Consider the following 19627-nt stretch of genomic DNA (forward strand, 5'->3'; position numbering starts at 1 on the left):
AGCGGACGCTTCTATTAAAGTGCATATGACACGAAATTTTCTTTCGCGTAAATATTTAGATTTTCATATGTACAAACCAGTTCCGATGGAAAAAAACTTAAACTCGGTTTTTTGGCCCCTGAAGCGCCCTTATTTTGTCTTAAAAGTGTCCCGTTGACTGGTAACGAATTAGCGGGTGATGACGTAGAAAACTTCGAAAAACTCTCAGTTGACACTAATAGATCTCTCACATCTCTTGTAATTTTGTATCAGTCAGCATTGAAATTCTTTTATAACAATGTCCGACAGCGTTGTATACCTAGCTTCAGTAAGCTCCACCGAGAGTTGTGATACATCCTACTCAAGTAGTAACAAGGAATGGAAGTTGCGAGTTCGGTTCAGCCCTACGAAGGAGAACCGCGTGCATCAAACGAAGATTTCGACGAAGACTGACAAAGATGGTTTCTCGCCTTCGGCGTTCAGGTCAAGATTAGAACATAAAACTACCGTTTCTGAATTTTTAGTTTGTTGCTTTTGTGTTTTGTTTTTTATGGCGAACTATATTTTAAGATTGATGGGTAGCTGAGTTCGTTTCTGTTGCCATGACATTTTATTCCTTCGCACTAAATGCGGCGAATGTTCCCTTTTGTCAGTGCTCTAGAGTTTCGTTGCTGTGGTGTAATTCTCTTAGCAAACCAAAAGCTAACTGTAGACGAAGAATCAGCTGTATCACGAGGCACGATCATTTTTCGCCGAGAAGTCATCGGTCAATTTCACTGCAAGTTGCTTTTTTTCTCAGAGATTGCGGAGGCAGAGGCTATCGTCGTCGAGACGGTCAAACGGAAAACGAATGAATTGATAGTCATCTGATTCAAAACACATTCTCAAATAGGGATTTTAATAGAAAAAAACTTCCTTAGTTTAGGTGCAGCATTGTCATTTGACCCATTTCGCTCAATGGCAAATAAGTGACATCAGTATATTCCGACCGTTTCGCCTCTCACTTCCCCCGCCCGCCCCGGCCCTGGGCTAGAAATTGACCCATTCCCAATCAGATGCTAGAAGAAGCCTTAATTTGGACATTGAAGGTCTCGTTTCCAATAAAATGTGCTATCTATCTCGCCGAGATTTGGAGGGAGCTCTTTCGCTTTTTAACTGCTACTGTAATGGGAGGACTGAGGAGGGCAAACACTGGTACGCGAGACTTAAAAGTGAGTACCCTGTCTACTGGAAGTCAGCCGAAAGGAAAGCTGAGATTTTACTAGAGATGACATTAAGAGGACACCATCCTAAGGTGTTCAAAATAAGCATGATAACAACTATTCTGGGGGAGTAAGGAGGTATACAAGTTGTAAGAAGCCTGACGTTGCGCGAGGATTGAGACGAAAACTGAAACAGGCAAGGAGATAGTCGCATCAAATGAAGCGCGCAGAAGAATAAAGTTGAGGGCGATAAAACAAGTGCGCGGAAAGATGGGATAAAGGAAAACTGTGATGAAAATAAAAAGGAGGAACAAAAGGAAGCAGAAAAAAGGGATGCGCAAATGTGAAAAGGCGTAAAAACTTGTGTAAGGAAAAAAGGCAAAAAAGCGCAGACATATGATGTATGGACACGTCCAAAAACCGTTCAAAACCGTGTAACAATGTGGAGAATGATAGACGGTGGAAGAGACACAATTGAAAAGACAACACGCATTTTTGAAGCGGGTGGGGGCTTGAAACTGAAATGCTAGTACACTGTCAGCTGCATAGATAAGCAACGTGGCGTGCGCGGGTCATAACAAGCATTGAAGTCCCCACAGGTTCTGTTCTCTGCATCTCACGTGAATCCTTAATATGGAGAAAGACAATGAAAATTAACGCAGTTTTTGTATTTTATACACTGTATATTTGTCCATTCATACAATGCCTATTTAGTTAAAACTGTTTCAACTTGTTTTTAAAATCCTACGTTACATAATATTCAATCCATGTGCGAGGTTAGCTATTACATTTTACAGCACCATCTACCAATGGTAGTTACGAAAATCTGCAAAATCAATACTGATTTTACAAAACTTTCTTCTAAAACAGCTGTGATACATTATATCTTAAACTTTTGACCACATAACGGGTTCTAACTACAAAGCGTGCTCTAAATACCTAAGTATAAATTCTTACATCTAAGGCCCGGTTCATACGTCGCATTTCTGCCGTGTCGAATTCAATTCAACGAATTAAATTCGGCAGAAATTCGACGTCTGAATCGGCTGCCGCATTTCTGCCGCACGTTCGACTAGTCTTGTCGCATTATCCGACAGAAATGCGACACCGATTCAAACGTCGAATTTCTGCCGTGTCGAATTTAATTCATACATTATGTTAATGTATTGAGCATGCGTAGACTGAGGCTAGCTATAAAAAGATGGCGTCACGAAGGGAAGAGACTTCAGATTCAGAAGAAGAAAGCTCTTTTTCTTTGTCTGACAATGAAAATTTGGCCCCGCCGAATAAAAAGAGACGAGGCAGAAAAGCGCAATGGCGAGATTGTCACGTCGCCGACAGGATCGATAAACTTGTGTTGCATTTTGATGAGACAAAATGAGAACAATCAACAGCAAAAGTTGAATTATTAGTCTATGCTTTTCCTGAAGACGATGCAGCATATACTGTTGCATTGTCAGCCTCCTCCTTCGCCTTCCTTCAAAAACTTTTTGAAAAATAAAGAGCCTCCGTTTAGTATCTTCGTCCGCCATATTAGATAGTTACGTCTAGTTACGTAACCTTTGTAACATTTTTCCGCTGACGGACCTGCACCGCAGTATCAATTCAAAGAATTAAATTCGGTAGAAATTCGACGTATGAATCAGCTGTCGCATTTCTGCCGCACTTAATTGAATTGAATTCGACACGGCAGAAGTGCGACGTATGAACCGGGCCTAAGAAAGATATTAACCCTTTCCACCCTAAAATCAGTATGCATATTCTCCATCCTGATCTTCATGCATTTCCTGAGGTAATGACAAGGAGAATTTGTTTACCAATCAAAAGCTTTTTTCACTGGTGATCATTTCCTTTATTCTCATGACCTTAACGTGTTATTCAGGGATGATATTGTAGGGAGAAGTTTGATGCTAGTCACTCTTAGGGTCAAAAGGATTAATAGACATCTTCAAATTATACTAACTAAGGTAAATTTCAAGAAATGAAAAAAATTTGAAGAAGGAATTTTCAAAAATTGAAAGTTTTATCCTGAAGCCCTGAACCTTTTCAACTACGGACTAGATTTACATTTATTCATGAACTTTTTCACCAAAAAATCCCATTGAGGACTACATGGCTTACTTTATTTTCTTGTCTAATTTAAGGCCGTAAATATTTTTCTACTAGAAACAACAAATTCCATCTCACTTACATTAAAAGTAACAGCGATGGAAACTTCAGTCACAGTGAACTCTGCTTTGCTGTTCTTTGTTTAGATTACATGGAAAAGTATTAACCTCTCTGTCGTGGTTCTTTAAAACGAACAGATAAGTGTTTGACAAAACGAACGAAAATTGACCGATCTCTGATAAAAAACAGGGTTGTAGCCAGTTTTTTGACTTGTTGAAAGCCTGTTCCTTAAGAAATTTCAATTTTTGTTCTAACATTTGCAAGAGTCATATCATAAAAGTCAGGCAGGCGGAAAACAATGTTTGGCCGGGCCTACGGGACTAGAGGCTGGCTACACCCCAAAAAGTAGGTCTAATGTCTCTAACATATGGTCAGTATATTCGATAACACAATCACTGATGTTTACTTCATCAAATTAAGCTTTGAATGGCAATCTTGGCACTGATAGAATTAGCTTGTATTAAAATGGATAAAAAAAAATTGATAACAAATTTTTCTTGTAATGATAATCTCAATTTATCAAGTAATTCATGATGTAGAAGAGTCACATTGTAAAAGTCAAGTAGGCGGAAAACAATGGCAGGCCGGGCCTACGGGACTAGAGGCTGGCTACACCCCAAAAAGTAGGTCTAATGTCTCTAACATATGGTCAGTAAATTCAATAACATCATCTTTGATGTTTACTTCGTCAAATTAAGCTTTGAATGGCAATCTTAGCACTGAGAGAATTAGCTTGTATTAAAATGGATTTAAAAGATTATCAATTCTTCTTGTAAAGATAATCTCAATTTATCAAGTAATTCATGATGGAAACGGAAACCTCGTAATCGCGTTCAACCATTGCAGGCATTTATTACAGAAGCCTTGTTTCATTTCGTTCTCTTCGCAAGCATTTAAATTTGTAAAGGTAAGAAAAAAAAACAATTCCACTGATCAAAATATAATGAAATAGACTGTTTTTATTTCTACACCAAAGTAAAGTTACACATCTCAAGTGCCATGAAACAAAAAGTAAAAAGTAATCAAAAATAGCCAAAAACTGCCAAAATAGAGGGACATTTCAAGCTTCCAAGTTCCTCCGCTAGTTTTTCATTCTTTTTAAAAGGAAAAAAAGCCAATTTTTATTTGTGCTTTAATATTCAAATTTTTCTTTTCTTTGCCATGAAGTCGAGAGTGACGTCATCTCCAATCAGCGAAAAGGGCGCCCAGTATTTGATGTCGCGGAACTTGTCTGATTCTCTGAGGCTTTTCATGGCCAGGTTCAGTGACTCGCTTGCAGGTTTACCTTCCGCAAGGTGTTGATAAAAGCATTTCATGAACTCGAGAGTAGCCTCGTCATCAATCGCCCACAGGGACACCACAACAGACCGAGCACCAGCCCCCATAAAAGCGCGCGCAATGCCAACCACACCTTCAGCCTTAACCTCGCCCCGACCACTATGGCAGCAACTAAGCACAACAAGTTTGGCGCGAAGTTGAGCAGTCAACACATCTCCAATTGTTAAAATGTAATCATCCTCCGTTGGCACAGTAGATATTCGGTCTGGGTCAGGTGTAAGAGCAATTTCGCCAGTTTCCATACATCCATGTGCCGCAAAGTGAACTAAAGAAACGGAACTGAGTCTTTTCAACACCTCACGTTTCGTGGCCTGTCTGCCAGTGATTGGCGTGATATTCAGAATTTTTCCGATCATTTCTACTTCTTCTTTAGCAAACGGAAGCTGCTCGAGGGGTTTCTCTCCCTTGCTGTCAGCAACCTCGGCTACCCACGGATCTCCTACAAGTAACACACCACTGCTTTTGTGATAATCATCTGGGCTATCGGCAATGAGTCTAAGACTTGTTAAAGATGGAGCGAGTCGGATTCTGAACGATTCACACATGTATTTAGAATTACCATCCTTGAGTACAGCGTAAGGAGCGAGCCACAGGGGTCCATCGGGAATAATGACTAGCTCATCCCCTTGAACCAGGTCTGCCACCGGCTTCATAACGTTATCATACAAAGTGCTCAAGCATTCGCTTTGTTGGATGGGAGGTTGAGGGTTGTCTTCTTTAGTTTTCTCATCCACTTTTGAATGGCTCTTCCTCAAAGCATCCAAAGATCGATCCTCGCATCTCGCATTTGAACGAACACCAAGTTGTGTATAGACACGGAGCATGAGCGACTCAAAGGACTGGCTAGCTCCACTATTCTCTGAAAGAGAACCATTGAGTTTACTTTGTCTTAACCGAACTTGTTTTCCTTTGGACACAACCCAAAGATTGAGTTTAGCATTGCCCACTGCCTGAAAGACAGTGTTTGATGAAACGTTTTTTAAAACTGCTAAATCTTCATCGCTTCCCTTATGCTGACTTGCTCCACCACAAAAACGGGATTCCAGGAGGTCGGTCAGAGCTTGCGCTCGTCCTTTCTCAGCAGCAAGTAAGGCTTCATCTATATTACCTTGTTTTACGAGAACACTCCACAAACCCGTATACGCGCCTTGATGATAATTTCGAAAGTTAATTTTACACTCATCTTTAGATTTTAGAAGTACTCTCAAGGAATTGTATACGGTTATGCTAGCTTGATAATGTTCAACGGCTTTTGGCAGTCGACCCAATGACTCAAAAACGCATCCTAGAAAATAGAACGCCAATGCCTCCAAGGATTTGTCTTCGATATCTTTGGCAATTTTGAGCATTAGATTGTATGCATCGTTGGCGTTTATCAAATCTCCCAGAGTTCGATACACATTGCCAAGATTGCCATAAGCAACACACTCCCCATGCTTGTCTCTTACGTCTTTAGCTATCTTAAGATGTAGGCTGTGATACTCTATGGCTGTTTTGAAATCCCCCAGACTCCGAGAGACTTTGCCAATATTGCAATAAACGTTACTCTTCTCATGCTTGTTTCCTACCTCTTCAACTATTTTAAGTTGTAGGTTCTGGTACTCGGTGGCTTTTTTATATTCACCCAGACCGCAATAAGTATTGCAGAGAATGCCATAAATTATACCCTTCCCATGCTTGTCTCCTACTCCTTTAGCTATTTCAAGACTTAAGTTGAGGTACTTTATGCCTTTTTTCAAATCACCCAAAGTGCTATAAGTACTACCAAGATTGCAATAAGCATAACCCTCCCATTGCTTGTCTCCTATTTCTTTAGCTATTTTAAGATGTAGGTTGTGGTACTCTATGGCTGTTTTAAAATCACCAAGACTGCAATGAGCATTGCCAAGATCGCGATAAGCACCGCTTTCCCCATGCTTGTCTCCTACTTCTTTAGCTATTTCAAGATGTAGGTTGTGGTACTCTTTAGCCTTTTTGAAATCACTAAGTTTGAAATGAGCATGGCCAAGGTTACCATAAGTGTTACCCTCCTCATACTTGTCTCCTACTTCTTTAGCTATTTTAAGATGTAGGTTGTAGTACTTTATGGCTTTTTTGTAATTACTCAGACGGTAATGAGCTGAGCCAAGATTGCGATAATTGTCCACCTCCCGATGCTTGTCTCCTGGATTACAGAAGTCTATGACTCTCTTGAGATCACCTGAACTTGCACTACCATGGTCATAGCTACATGTAATATGATCTTTTTCCTCCATGGACTTATCTCCCACTTCTCTGAAAGACTGAAGTCTTAACGACAACAAGATCCTATTATTTTTGTCAATCTTTTTTTATGTTAAGTTCAAAAATGGGAAAAAACAAAAAAAGATTATTTTTCTGATCACATTGGTATGTAATAGTCCATTTTACAGTTGAAAAGGGGTGTGGCTAAGGGTGACCTTGTTATGATACAATACATTTCTGCTTTTCAAATGCAAATTACTTTGTTATTACGCTCACTAGATACTGCTCTCTATCACAAAAAGGTCATATTCAGCCTCACTCCAAATCAAAGACTTGGCAACTAAGTACACAAGTCTAAAATGGTCTATTAGGAGGGCTTGCATGAAAGGTAGATGTTACATCAACACTAAATCTTAAATTCTGTTATAAAGTAAATCTACACATCGCAAAAAGTTATTTTCTGTTTGCAACCTTAAATTTTAATGCAAAATATCTAAACATAATTCCTTGTTTACAAAAACTGGGAGGCACCCGCTCAAATCTTAAAGTAATATAGCTTTAACATCAGAAAAATGTCTTACAGCAGTGGAAGAAATGAGTTTACAACACAAATAGGTGCCTTTAAAAGTTGTATCACTATCAAGTCATGAGTTTTTAACTTTTTCTAGGTTGTTTAATCACACACACTTAAAGTATGAGCTGACAAGTTCCCATCTTTGCATTTTCTCTGTTGAAATGTTAAATTGTGGAATATTTTCATTATACCCATGGTTAAAAAATAAAAGATTGCTTCAGAGGATACAAGTAATCCCTTATCACACCAAGTGATTGCTTCTTCAAACCTCTTGAGTTCAACACAGGCAGTGGCTCCTGCAGGCAACAACACAAAAAAGTATATTATTACTATATACAGTAAGCTCAATCCCAAGAAAAGAACCAGAAACCTGATTGAAAGCTAAATCAAAACAGACCTGAAAAAAAACAACAAAACAAAAAAACTATATGGAAAAGAATATCCAGACCCCATAAGGTTTCAGTTAGATTAGCTTTCAATTAGATAATTGAAACTTCTAAGAACATTTAAATTGGAAATGACGATTCCCACAAAATCACTCAGAGGTACAGATAGAATATATATATATGACACTCAAGGCAAAAACAGAAAAATGAAACCCATTTTCTCACATTTTTATAATGGTACATTTTTCAGTTAACCCTTTTAGAACTATGTTAAATTTCATCTTCAATCAAGATACAAATAATTGATATTAATACTAGTTTCCTTCTAGTCTGAGTTAAAATAATTTGATTTACTCAACCAGTTGATAATTGATTCCTTGGAGGTGACTAAAGCTTAGGTTTGAAGTTCACCAAGAATAAGATTTACTCATGCTGCCTCTTTAGTTACATTATTATTACACGTGTTATAGCACTTGAAGTTGAGTTATACTTGACGAATGAGGAAAGTTTCCTTACAGTTTTTAGTTATGTCCTCACTTCTTTTCAAAATAGCTAAATGATGACTAAACATATCTGACACCACTACCTCACTCATTTAGCAAAAGGAAACTAAAATACTCAAGCTGAATTTTGCTTTGCATTCACAATCATGAGTTCTTCATCCAACTCAAAATAATATTCACATCATAATGGAAAGTCATAGCACAGCAGTCAAGAGCTGAATTCAAATGTACATCATGGTGGTCTCAACCTCTCAATTTATAATTAATACCAGATTTAACTTCATCTATCCTTAGAGTGATGAGTTATTATTATTATAGCACAGCTAACATATCTAACCTCTCACAATTGCCTTGAGGAAGGTTGGATTTAACTCAATGGCTGCTTCTGCATCTCTTCGTGAATCCTGGTGATTTCCTGTTTTGAAAATAAATATCTCTGTTTAGCTGTGCATATGGCAAACCCACCACATTTACATTAATTTCAGGAAAAACTTGTGATGCTCATTGATATCTGGGGCAAGTCCGGTAAGAGGTTACTTCTTTTTATGTTTGAGAGGCAAGGATAAGGCATATATTTTTTTTGAGAATTTCTTTTTGGGCATACATTCAAAATTATCACCTTTTTTAGAAAACTACTACTGACAGCCCTTGGCTTCAAAAGAGGAAAAAAATGCATATTAAAGCTCTCATCATATTACCAAGTTTAAAATGTGCAATGGCCCTGTTGTTGTACAGTTTGGCCTTTAGTTCTTTCTCATCACAGTTCATTTTAATTCCTTTGGTGTAAAAATGAATAGCATTGATGAATTCTCCTCTCTTAAAGGCCTCATTGCCCTGATTCCTGTAAACATCAGCTGTGGATGCAAAAAAAACAAACAAAAAGTAATTTGTGTCAAAGTCTGTTGGTAGTTTGTGAGTGTATAGGCAAGGCTGCCAAGATCTGGAGATTTAAAATTGGCAGATTTTTCTTTTTGTGCCAGCTGCCCCTTTTGCACTTGCATGACTTGACCCATCCCCTGAAAACCTCAGATGACATCTGCAGCCTTCCCCCCTCCCCCTTCAAAGGACAAACCCCACTCAGTAAATTTATGAGTGACTTTTTTGGTTGAAAGCTCAGAAGATAAGAACCCTAAGATAACCAGAACGATATTGAATATGGGAAATCTGGAGTTGAAATGTAGTTTCAGTGAAGAACTGACCCAAATCCTCATTTATCCTGAAAGTTTGATGACTTATATGGGAGACCCAGAGTCTCGTTCTGTGTCTGTGAGCCTCCTTGATATTCAGAGAGAGTCAACATAATTATGCATGTAAAAGAGTCTGTCGCTTTAATTACATTGACATACTTAGTTAATGAGTCAATTACATCCAAATGTATAAAAACCAGAAGCAATATTACTTATAGAGAAATAGTTATTATATAAAAAAATGATAAGAAAAAGGATAAAGAAGATGAGATTAGTTAGCAAGCTGACTTTCAACTTATTGACCAAGCTTTAAAACCTAGACCATGTACACTTTTTTTTTCTGCAATTCATTTGCTAGTGGAAGTGCACTATCTACCCTAAACACCTCCATATTCAATGATATCACACTTGTATTCTATTGGAAATTAGTCTTGACACTTCTGATTCAAATTCCCCAACACCAATCGGGCAAGATTCAATTCCCTCTTCCCACCCCCTTTGTCTTTATTTATTATACCTTTGTGTGCTTGCTATGACAGGATAGAAAAGAGAATAGCAAAGGTTTCTGTGTCATAGATCTCTAAATGAACAGCACATTGTGAGCATTAAAGAGAGTCATGACTGCCCAAAATATCATTTAAAGTGGTCATACAGTGTATATATCCTTCTCCATATCTGCTTACATTCTTGGAAATGGTGGAATAGAAATTGCTCTAACAATAACTGAAGCTGAAGTTGAACTTAGCTCACCTTGTAAAGTGTTCTCGTCAAAATCTAGTGCATTTTCTTTGTCAGGTAAGTCTTCATTTTCACATGGCTCATTAACTGGACCTCTTGCTGTAGCCATAGCAACTGTAAGATGCTTCTTACAAAGTTGCTGTTTTAAGTTATCCTGGCCTGAAAAAAAGATTGTTGCAAATGGTAATAAACATCAGCTCAATATTTTACCCAGTTGCAAAATTAATATTTTTCCCCTTCTGAGAATGGCAGGGATACATAATTATACACAAAATCACAAGCAATTAAAATTGATGGCATACTAAAATCAGCGAAAGAATAAAAGATATATATATATATATATATATATATATATATATATATATATATTGAGGGAAACAAGCATTTATATTTAAATGAACAGTAATTCACTTCTCATAAGAAATTTCAAGATTTATATCATACATTCCCAATTGACAGAGATAAATTGGGCAAACATCAACATCTTTGTGTTGCAAGTTAATATACTTTGTTGCAGCGGCAATTTAAATTATTTAAGCTAAGAGACTGTAGGTAGTTAGGAAAAGTTCATGTATTTGAGCAGTAGCCTATCCAGGCCCTGTGCCTATAATCCTGGATTCCTCACATGAAGTGACTTGGAGTAACTACCCACCCCTCCCCTGGATAGATGCCAGTCCATTCCATGGTTAACCCCCTTTCCCTCCTTGGCATTTCATCAGGCTTTGATCTCTGTCTAATTTCTGCTACCCATTTACACTCCTGGGTGGAGAGGGACTCTGTGGGAGAAAAGTGTTTTGCACAAGAGCAAAATGCATAGACCAGGTTACAAATGCAGACCTCTTGACCCTGAGTCCAGCTCACTAATCATAAGGCCACCATGTCTCCACAAGAGGAGAGAGTTTATACTGAATCCTTTCTCAAAAGAAACAAATTTTACAAAACAGAAGTAAAATTCTCCAGTTTGATTTTTTTTAAATAGGGTTTACTGGTCAAAACTTATAAAACATGTATTTCCTCCAGGTCAACTGACATCCATATTCGTATAGATGGGTATTATCACAGGAAAAACAGTGAAATATTTACACTTAGGTGTGCTGATGTAAGTTGAAATGGATTTCAGTGCTGCAGAGGCGCTGACTGGCTGTCTTCATGTACAAAAAGGTTCAATAAATTTAGAGTAACAAGGAAATCAATAGCTCTGGAATTCAAAATAGCCTGAAATACATGTACAGTGTAAATCATTTTTGCAAAAGTCAGTACTAACTTCTAACTAACTGGTTGAGCATCAGTGCTTTAGTCAGGAAAATTGGCCCAAGGTTGTGGCCGTGTAGAAATGACATAGTGCCAATATTCCCCAGTATGGCTCAAGAAAAAGGGGTAATAATCATGCACTATCTAATATCACTTGGACTAAACTAGTTTACTAGAAACATTCAGTTGATGTGATTATTGATTGATCATTTATTGATTAGAAGATTCCTAAAAATCGAATGCAGTTATTGAAAGGATGCTTGCAATAAATCACTAACTGACATTTGAAGAAAATTAAGTTTTCTCGATATTTAACGAGGATATCAGTTTAACAGGACAGTTTGGCAGGAGAATCTAAGCAGTCTATCAAGAAGAAAAGATTACCAACAATAAAATAATCAACCAAAAAAACACATGAAATTTTGATAAATGCATCGTGAATACAGGAGCAAATTGAGTTAATCATATATAAACCCGACATGAAAGCTACTGCAAAACACAATGGTGTGCATGTTTCACATCACACGCAAACGAAACTGAAAGTGTTTCGATCATCAGCCCTTGCACTGCATCAAATCGATAATTTGGATATTCCTTTTACCTCTCCCGAATTACTTATTTTTTCCAAGGTAAACGCCAGGAATTGCCTGCGAATTTCGCGCGAATTCGACAGTTGTAACTTGTTCATTTAAGCTCAGCTTAATTAGCTTTTAAGCAACACGAGGCGGCAATACAACTAATTCACGCTAGAATCAAGTAAAAGCTGTTAGAAATCCACGTCAGTTAACCGAAGGAACGTCTTTCATTGCCGGAAATCGGAGACAATTAGGACAGACTAAAGGAGAACTGAAGCCAAAAGTTGAATTAATTTCTTTCGACAGCCAAAGTGACGAAATTCTCAATGCTAATTGTGTCTTACCTTTGAGAAATATTTCTTCAACGTTTGTATTTTCGCGCTTTTTCGGCTTTCAAACCGTGGGCACCAATTTTAAATCAGCGGTCTTCCAAATGAGCCTGTGACGTATGTTATGAGGAGTTGAGGTGACTACGAAAATAACCATCAGCTGTTAGTACACTTCATGACACATACACACCAATATAGCCGTATTCCACCAAATGGCGGATAATAACAGTATACAATCCTTATTTTCGAATATTTCCCACCGTTCACGAAAATGAATTAAGCGAAAGTAAAAAAAAAAGAAGAAGCCGGTGCAATTTTTCCTAGTTTGTGCCGAAGAAGGTTAGATGTAGGGGATCAAAGAAGACATCTGATATAAGTACTACGGTCACCAACTCGACTGGTCAAGACAATCTCCAAAATCTTCTTCATCAGGCGTTGCAACCTAGACCAATTTTAAATGCTTTACTGGTTAGAATTTTATTTGCATCTATTAAAAATATTTTCGATTCTGTTTTTTTACAGTCATTTTAAGCTGAAGTTCTTCCAGCATGTACTCTATAAATTATATTCGGGTGTGCCACATGTCGGGAATTAAGATCAGGAAAGAGTCATGGAATTTTATTTTGAGTCATAGGAAGCTGGCACGTTTAAAAAAAGTCAAGGAAGACTGATGTCTGTAGCAAACAAGAAATTTCTCATTCGACAGACTTTTTTTTTTCCACAGATATATAGGAAACTGTTTTGTTCATGAGCTGTGATGAATCACACTCAATGACAGTATTAATTTTTTTATTCCTCATTATTTTCTTTTATATTGAGCTGAAGTTATATGATTAATACCTCCTCTTTTCCAACGAGGATTTTACATGCATTTTTTAATTAAAAACAGATCTCTTACTATATATAGGAGTGTAAATTTCACAGCATTTTAAATATTTGCAGTGTTATTTATTTCTAGGATGTTTCTGATGATGAAATCATAGCAGATGGTGAATTAAGTTCTGCCTCATCCACTGATCCATACTCTCTGATAGACCTTGTGCCTGTTACCTCACAGTTTGTTACATGTTACTGAGCTGTTGAACAGCAATGCTTTTACCATCATTGACAGCAAGATTTCTTTGTTCACTTTTCTGGATTTCGCTACAGTTACAGAGAAATTGCTTGTAAGTGCCTAGGATATTTCTCATAAATATTAAAGATAAGGCCTTGGTAGAGGCACTTATTATTAATATTCCCAAATCTTGGCCAGCAAGCTGATCATTGTTTATAAGTTATTTTTGTAGCACTAGTGTTGATCTTGTTTTGTACTGCTAGTACTGTAGTACAAAAAGAAATGACCACAATTTATGTACTACTAGTAAGTAGACCTTTCCATCCAAACAAGACTCAAACCTGGGTAGTATTAATACATTACTGTCTACATGCAATATAAAATATCCTAGCTGCACACCTTAGGTATTCATGATCATTTTTTATTTTGTTTAATATTTTATATCTAATGTTTAATATTTATTTATATTTTGGGTTCTCTGTACTGTAGTTTCTAGTGCATCTTGTACATGTACAAGGAGGTTAGAGATTCTACGACTTGGCACAAATTGTTTGTGGTTTGTACCCTTGGGAATATCAAAAATGTCTGGTTTTTTATTGGTTTAAAAGCACGGTTGCTATGTAGATTACTCATAACTAGATGTAATATGGTATTTTTTGTCCTCTACCGTCAGGAAGCCAAAAATGTGATTGTTGAAAGGGAACCCATGCATAACATTTGAATCTTTTATTGCAAATGTGTTGAAGGCACAAGGTGAACAGATTATTTGCAGTCACTGTCATCAACAGTCACATGAGACAGTAAGTACAAGCATATAAACTGTTATAAATAATTTATAAAAATGCTCCAATAAAATTTATCATCCAAGTCACAGTTTTGATGTAGACAATAACTGTATCTCATGTGCACATTCATTAAGTGCCATTTATTTCTGTTTATACATTAGGAGGCAACTGCAGTTCCCATCCTCTTTCTTACAGCTTCTCTTTTTTATTGTTGCCAATTATTTCTCTATTTTCCTTTAAGCACCCTCATGTGCCGGTCAAATGTTTTTGTTTTTTCTATTTAATTCTAACGTTACCTGAGTTGTGAGATGAAAGGCCCAAACTACTATTAGCAGGATTATAAGCTGTCTTCATTTAGCTATTTTGTTTTGAATCTGACCCCTGTCTCTTTGACTGTGTCCCAGGCCCCTGTGCCATAATTTTCTTCTTTGCATTTCAGTATTGAATTGAGTAATAGATTATATCCAGTAATAAGTATTGTTTATTTAATGTTTCTCACAGGTGTAACTGCAGCTAGTTCTGTTTATGGGAATTGCATCCATATTGAAGCCATGGAAAAGTTGATGGAAAGCTTTGACAGGGAAAACAACATCACCCCTTCACTTCCCAGAGACACATATTCTCATGACCACACTTACCTTGTGAGATGAATGAACTTTTTTGCTTTAGAATGTTAAAATCTTGGAATTATTATTAAACATTAATCTTACTTTTGTCAACATTTTCTGGTTATTCTTCACTCATCCTAATGATTTTGGATTGAGTTAAATAATGTTAGAGCATAATTTGTGTATTTAAACAGCTAGGCCCTCTTCAGAGTACAGCTGTTCATGAGTGCCTACTCCCAACTTGTCTCTCTCCTGCCCAAAGTGTTCATCGCAGTGCATTAGTCAGACTACACAAGCTTTGTGCATTTTTGGAAAAGCAGACATGGCAATGTGAAGGTAGGAAATTCCTTGCTTTAATTCCTTATCTCTTTAAGTGTTCAAGTGTCACAAATGGGATAGAAATGGCTGAAAAATGAAAACCATACAGGGAAGGTTGTCCAGGTAATGTGAAAATTTAATTCAGATTTCAAACCAGTTGATTGGATGATAGCTGTTGACAGCCTGGCATGTCAGGCATCCACAGGGAGGGAAACCCTCAGCTGACAGCAAGCCAAATAAATTATTGTTATTATTTTGCCTCAGCTCAAGGTGAATACAGGTGGACTACTAAAAACTATCACAAAGTTTTTGTATAGCTCTAGCACAGATATTTTTCAGCCATGGATGGCAACCAGAAATCAGAAATGTTCTCCTCTTTTTTGCATAATTATTACCAACTAATTTCATTCGTAATCTTATGTTTTAAATTCTAAAACCAGAGCTTTTAAATTTGGGGGTGAAGTTAACAATGCATCAAAAATAACAACATTCACCTTCCAGTTGTTGTCCATGGACCAAACTACACTTGTCCATGCTTAAAATGTTCTGAATACAGTATGAAGAGGTTCATGCCTGTGGCTACTAACATGTCATGTATGAGTAATTTACGTCATCTTATCATTAAATTTTTGGAATAAGCAAATGATTATTTCTGTATGTTTCATTTCAGTATCATGTTATACTTGTGTTGAGGAATCTGTGATGGTAAAGGTGGAATTTGATGGCTCAGAGCTCACTTTATTCAACATGAGTTCCTACATTGTTTCTTATGAGGTCTTGAGGGATTTCATGTTTCATTTCCTTAAGGGGAGGTACATGTAACTTATTCTGTATCATAAATTAATTATCTTTTGCAGTTTAAAAGTGAATTACGGTCAACTCGCCGACGGTCCAACTCGCCGACGCCAACTCGCCGACTTATAAAATCGAGTAGAGACGTCGGCGAGTTGGTCCTCAATCCAATACAACTTATTAGAAGTTAAACATACAGAAAAGTAAACGATATTTAGTAAAAAAACACTGGTGAACATTGGTGAACATCAAACAGAAGCTTAAACATTGGTGAACATTGGTGAACATCACCAATGACTATAACAGCTTAAGATCCTTTTAAACTTTGTTGCAAATAAAAAGAATTGCTTTTTACTAAAGATCTTGTCTAGAAAGCCAAGTTTTATTTAAAAAATCTGAGCGATTGACATGATGAGTCTACGGTGTTGTTGTCACACAACTCATTCGCGTCTACAGCCAATTTTGTTCATTGGCGATGTTTACTTCGCTTTATTCGCCTTGATATCTTAATAAACTTTGTTACAAATAGAAAGAATTGCTTTTTACTAAAGATCTTATCTAGAAAGCCAAGTTTTCTTTAAAAAATCTGAGCGATTGACATGATGAGTCTTTACGGTGTTGTTGTCGCACAATAACTCTTAAGGGTTATTGATTTCTATTGACCAGAGATGTACCCCAGTTACACCCTCTCTTCAGCCTTCATTACAGAACATGTTCTTTCACAACATGCTTTCAGGCACTCAGTGTAAGCAGTGTTGCTGTGATTATGTGCAAAACGGTTTTATATCATCTCTTTTGATTCCCATTTTAGGTACAACTTACGAATTTAGTGTAATCAGCTTTGCAACGAATCTGCTAACATCATCCCATTAACAGTGTTTCAATGCGTTTCTCGTAAGGTAAGCTCAATTTAATGTGCATGTGTATGTTGTGGCCTTTGATTGGACGTCGTTATGCGTGAAGAAAATTTCTTTTCATTACCTGGGCCCGGTTTAAAGGATGGATAACGCTATCCACCGAAAAAATCACTATCGAGTGGATAGCGTTGTATGTTATCACAACACTTAGAGGCGAATAGTGATTCGTTCTGTGGATAGCGTTATCCACCCGTTGGACAACCAGGGCCTGGTTTTTGGGGAGTTTTTCTTCTCTTGATTTCCTCTATCGAAGTGATAGCTCCATTACAATTTTTCTGCCTTTTTTTTGACAGGTCCCCGCCTGATTGTCTACGATTTAAAAAAACTTTAGGGGAAGATGAGGGAGGATCAGAAATAAAAGCAGATGCTGGTGTTGATGATACAGGAATGGGAATCACAGGACTGTGAGCAGAATCATTTACTGTGATGTCATCCTTTGAGGGTGCTGTTGTTGATTCTAATTTCTGTATGAATGCATTATTGAAATTAAAATCCTCCAGACGTGGTCGCTTGCTGCTATTATTCACATCTGTGAACTCAACTTCTTCAGCCTCCAAACTAGTCTGCATGCTTCTTTCCCCCATCCAGGCTCAGGTCTCCCTGCATGAAAATACACCATGTAAATTTGCAAATCTACAAGAAAATTGACAGTGGGTACTTAAATTTGTACATTTAACAACTGCATTGCTATTCAATTTAGCACTTTAGAGAAACAAAATTGTGGGTTGTATGATAAGAATAGACAAATTAAATAATAATCAATAGAAAAATGGTCATTACCAGATTGAGAGGAATTATTGAATGCTGTTTGCATGTGCCTGACCAAGGATTGCTGCACCTGGGAGTCACTGGCAAACACTTTCAAATGTGGCACATCTACATAATTTAAAATATATGCACAGTCAAACACATTGCAAATATAACAAATTGTAGACCGTGTCTTTTCTATATCGAGTGATCAATTCCTCTCTTCAGCGTAAACTGGTTAAAATAAGTATACTTGTATAGAGAAGTGAATGGGAAAACAGAAAAATGTTCCATATCTTCCAATACTTAAAATATTCTGTGGGCTATAAATAACATAAATCAGTGCCTTAAACTGTCAAACTATTAAACCTGTTACAATCCAGAACTGGCCTTTCCCAAATGTAAGGCAGAGTGCAGGCAGCCTAGTCCTAGCATACCATTCTTGCATGTAAAAGCAAAAAGAGAGAAATAAAGCAAAAATAGAGGAAGGAAGGCTGGCATAAAGACTGACAGACAGGAAGGAAGGAAGGAAGGAAGGAAAAGGAAGGACGGTAGGTAGGGTTAGTTTATAATAAAGAAAATACCCTGTAGTACTACACGGTTAGGGGTGTAGACAGTTTCAACCTCGATATCATAAGCTTATAGGCTAAAAACACAATTTTTATTTAAAATCTTATTAAATTACATTGGGAAATTCAAATAAATAAATATAAAAACACAAATATAAGATTGAATAAAAAGGAAACACTGAAATACTTTTGTTTACATAGACTTTATGTACCGTCTATCCATCTGATTGCGCTTGTTTGAGTCTGTCTCAAACGCCACCTGCAAGAAAATAGAAAATGAAAATCTCATTTACAACAGCTTACAGGCTGAATAATAAAATCATGCTCTCACACGTGTAATGTAAATTTACAAAAACAAAGGATCCTCTTTTTTCTTGCGCGACCAGCAGTAGCCTCGTCACTTCGGGCTTCCAAAAAAAAAATGTTGTAAATAGATCGACGTGAATTTAAAAAATTGAATAAAAAATACCACACAATCACAATTCCTAGGAAAGTCTGACATTGCCCATTGTAACAAAAGAAAAGAGCAATGGAAGAATGAATGCCAGCGCTGAGAAATATGCTTGCTGCTTTTTACAAAATGTAATAAAACTAAAACAATACCGCGTTTCTTTCCGCCATGATGAATGGGCCACTTGTGCGTGTGTCATGAAGTGAACCAACCGCTGGTGGTTATTTTCGCGGTTACGAGCAGAATCTGTATTACAGAATACCTCAAATGAAAGGGGGAATCCCCTGGCCCATAACTCCGTGCAAGCTTGAAGCCGTAAATTGAAAGAAGAGCCCACACAACGTGTTTATATACATAAAAATTAAATATTTCTCGTGCGCCTCTCGCGTTTCTCTGAGGTCTACTACATTACTACATCTCACTTTTACACGTTCTCATTAGCGCTCTTAACTAAGAGCCCATTTCTTAATGTAAAAAGCAATGGGCTCCTGTCTCAACATAAGACATGAGAGGTATGTCTTTCTAATATTAGACACAAATTCCTTCCGGAATATATTCAATCCCATATACATTTTGCTGAAGCGTGAACATACACTGTTATTTTCGTATTCTCATTTTGTGATAGCATACCGTTTAGAAGACTTTTATTTAGCGCCCGGAGGGTTTGTGGCACTGTACTGGTTCAAGGGATACGTTTCCAGTCTTTTTTTCTTTAACTGAAAGGATTCTTTTGATTTTATCTATCTGGTGGTGACATACATGAGTATTTTTAAGACTTGTGCGGTATGCTGACTCGCCCCACGGGCTCGTCAAATTACAAACAGAGAATGAAAATATTAAGCAATACAACAAACCGAAAAATCTAAAAAGTTAGTTATTATCAAATTGCTTTTTTTTATATTTCTGCCAATTATTTCTGCTCATTTCTCATA

At 37.1% G+C, this 19627-nt stretch overlaps 2 protein-coding genes and 1 long non-coding RNA gene across 5 annotated transcripts; 1 reads left to right on the forward strand and 2 right to left on the reverse strand.

Moving 5' to 3' along the window:
* Nucleotides 1-4437: 4437 nt before the first annotated feature.
* Nucleotides 4438-12498, reverse strand: LOC136283882 (tetratricopeptide repeat protein 28-like). The gene is made up of 6 exons (XM_066173411.1): nt 12470-12498; nt 10312-10458; nt 9073-9228; nt 8712-8789; nt 7714-7781; nt 4438-7012 (listed from the first exon to the last, which is right to left on the reverse strand). The coding sequence occupies exons 2-6, from the start codon at nt 10406-10408 to the stop codon at nt 4490-4492; spliced, it is 2922 nt and encodes a 973-aa protein (XP_066029508.1). The 5' UTR covers nt 10409-10458; nt 12470-12498; the 3' UTR covers nt 4438-4489.
* A 178-nt stretch (nt 12499-12676) lies between these two features.
* On the forward strand, nt 12677-17473 carry LOC131773447 (uncharacterized). Of its 3 annotated transcripts, XR_010718993.1 has the most exons (8): nt 12677-12922; nt 13413-13620; nt 14182-14308; nt 14795-14934; nt 15096-15237; nt 15890-16031; nt 16823-16910; nt 17222-17473. XR_010718993.1 is itself a non-coding variant. In XM_066173482.1 (7 exons), exons 4-7 carry the CDS (start codon nt 14845-14847, stop codon nt 16839-16841), a joined length of 393 nt encoding a protein of 130 aa, XP_066029579.1. In that variant the 5' UTR covers nt 12677-12922; nt 13413-13620; nt 14182-14308; nt 14795-14844; the 3' UTR covers nt 16842-17177. The 3 variants fall into 3 exon arrangements, 1 of the variants encoding a protein (XP_066029579.1); XM_066173482.1 differs by lacking the exon at nt 17222-17473 and having other exon boundaries at nt 16823-17177; XR_010718994.1 differs by lacking the exons at nt 12677-12922; nt 13413-13620 and having other exon boundaries at nt 13986-14308.
* LOC136283918 (uncharacterized) lies at nt 17397-18492 on the reverse strand. The gene is made up of 3 exons (XR_010718995.1): nt 18457-18492; nt 17709-17804; nt 17397-17528 (listed from the first exon to the last, which is right to left on the reverse strand). It is a non-coding gene; the product is annotated as an uncharacterized lncRNA (long non-coding RNA).
* Nucleotides 18493-19627: the final 1135 nt, after the last annotated feature.

Source organism: Pocillopora verrucosa, chromosome 10 (assembly GCF_036669915.1).
Source record: "Pocillopora verrucosa isolate sample1 chromosome 10, ASM3666991v2, whole genome shotgun sequence".
Taxonomy (NCBI): Eukaryota; Metazoa; Cnidaria; class Anthozoa; order Scleractinia; family Pocilloporidae; genus Pocillopora; species Pocillopora verrucosa.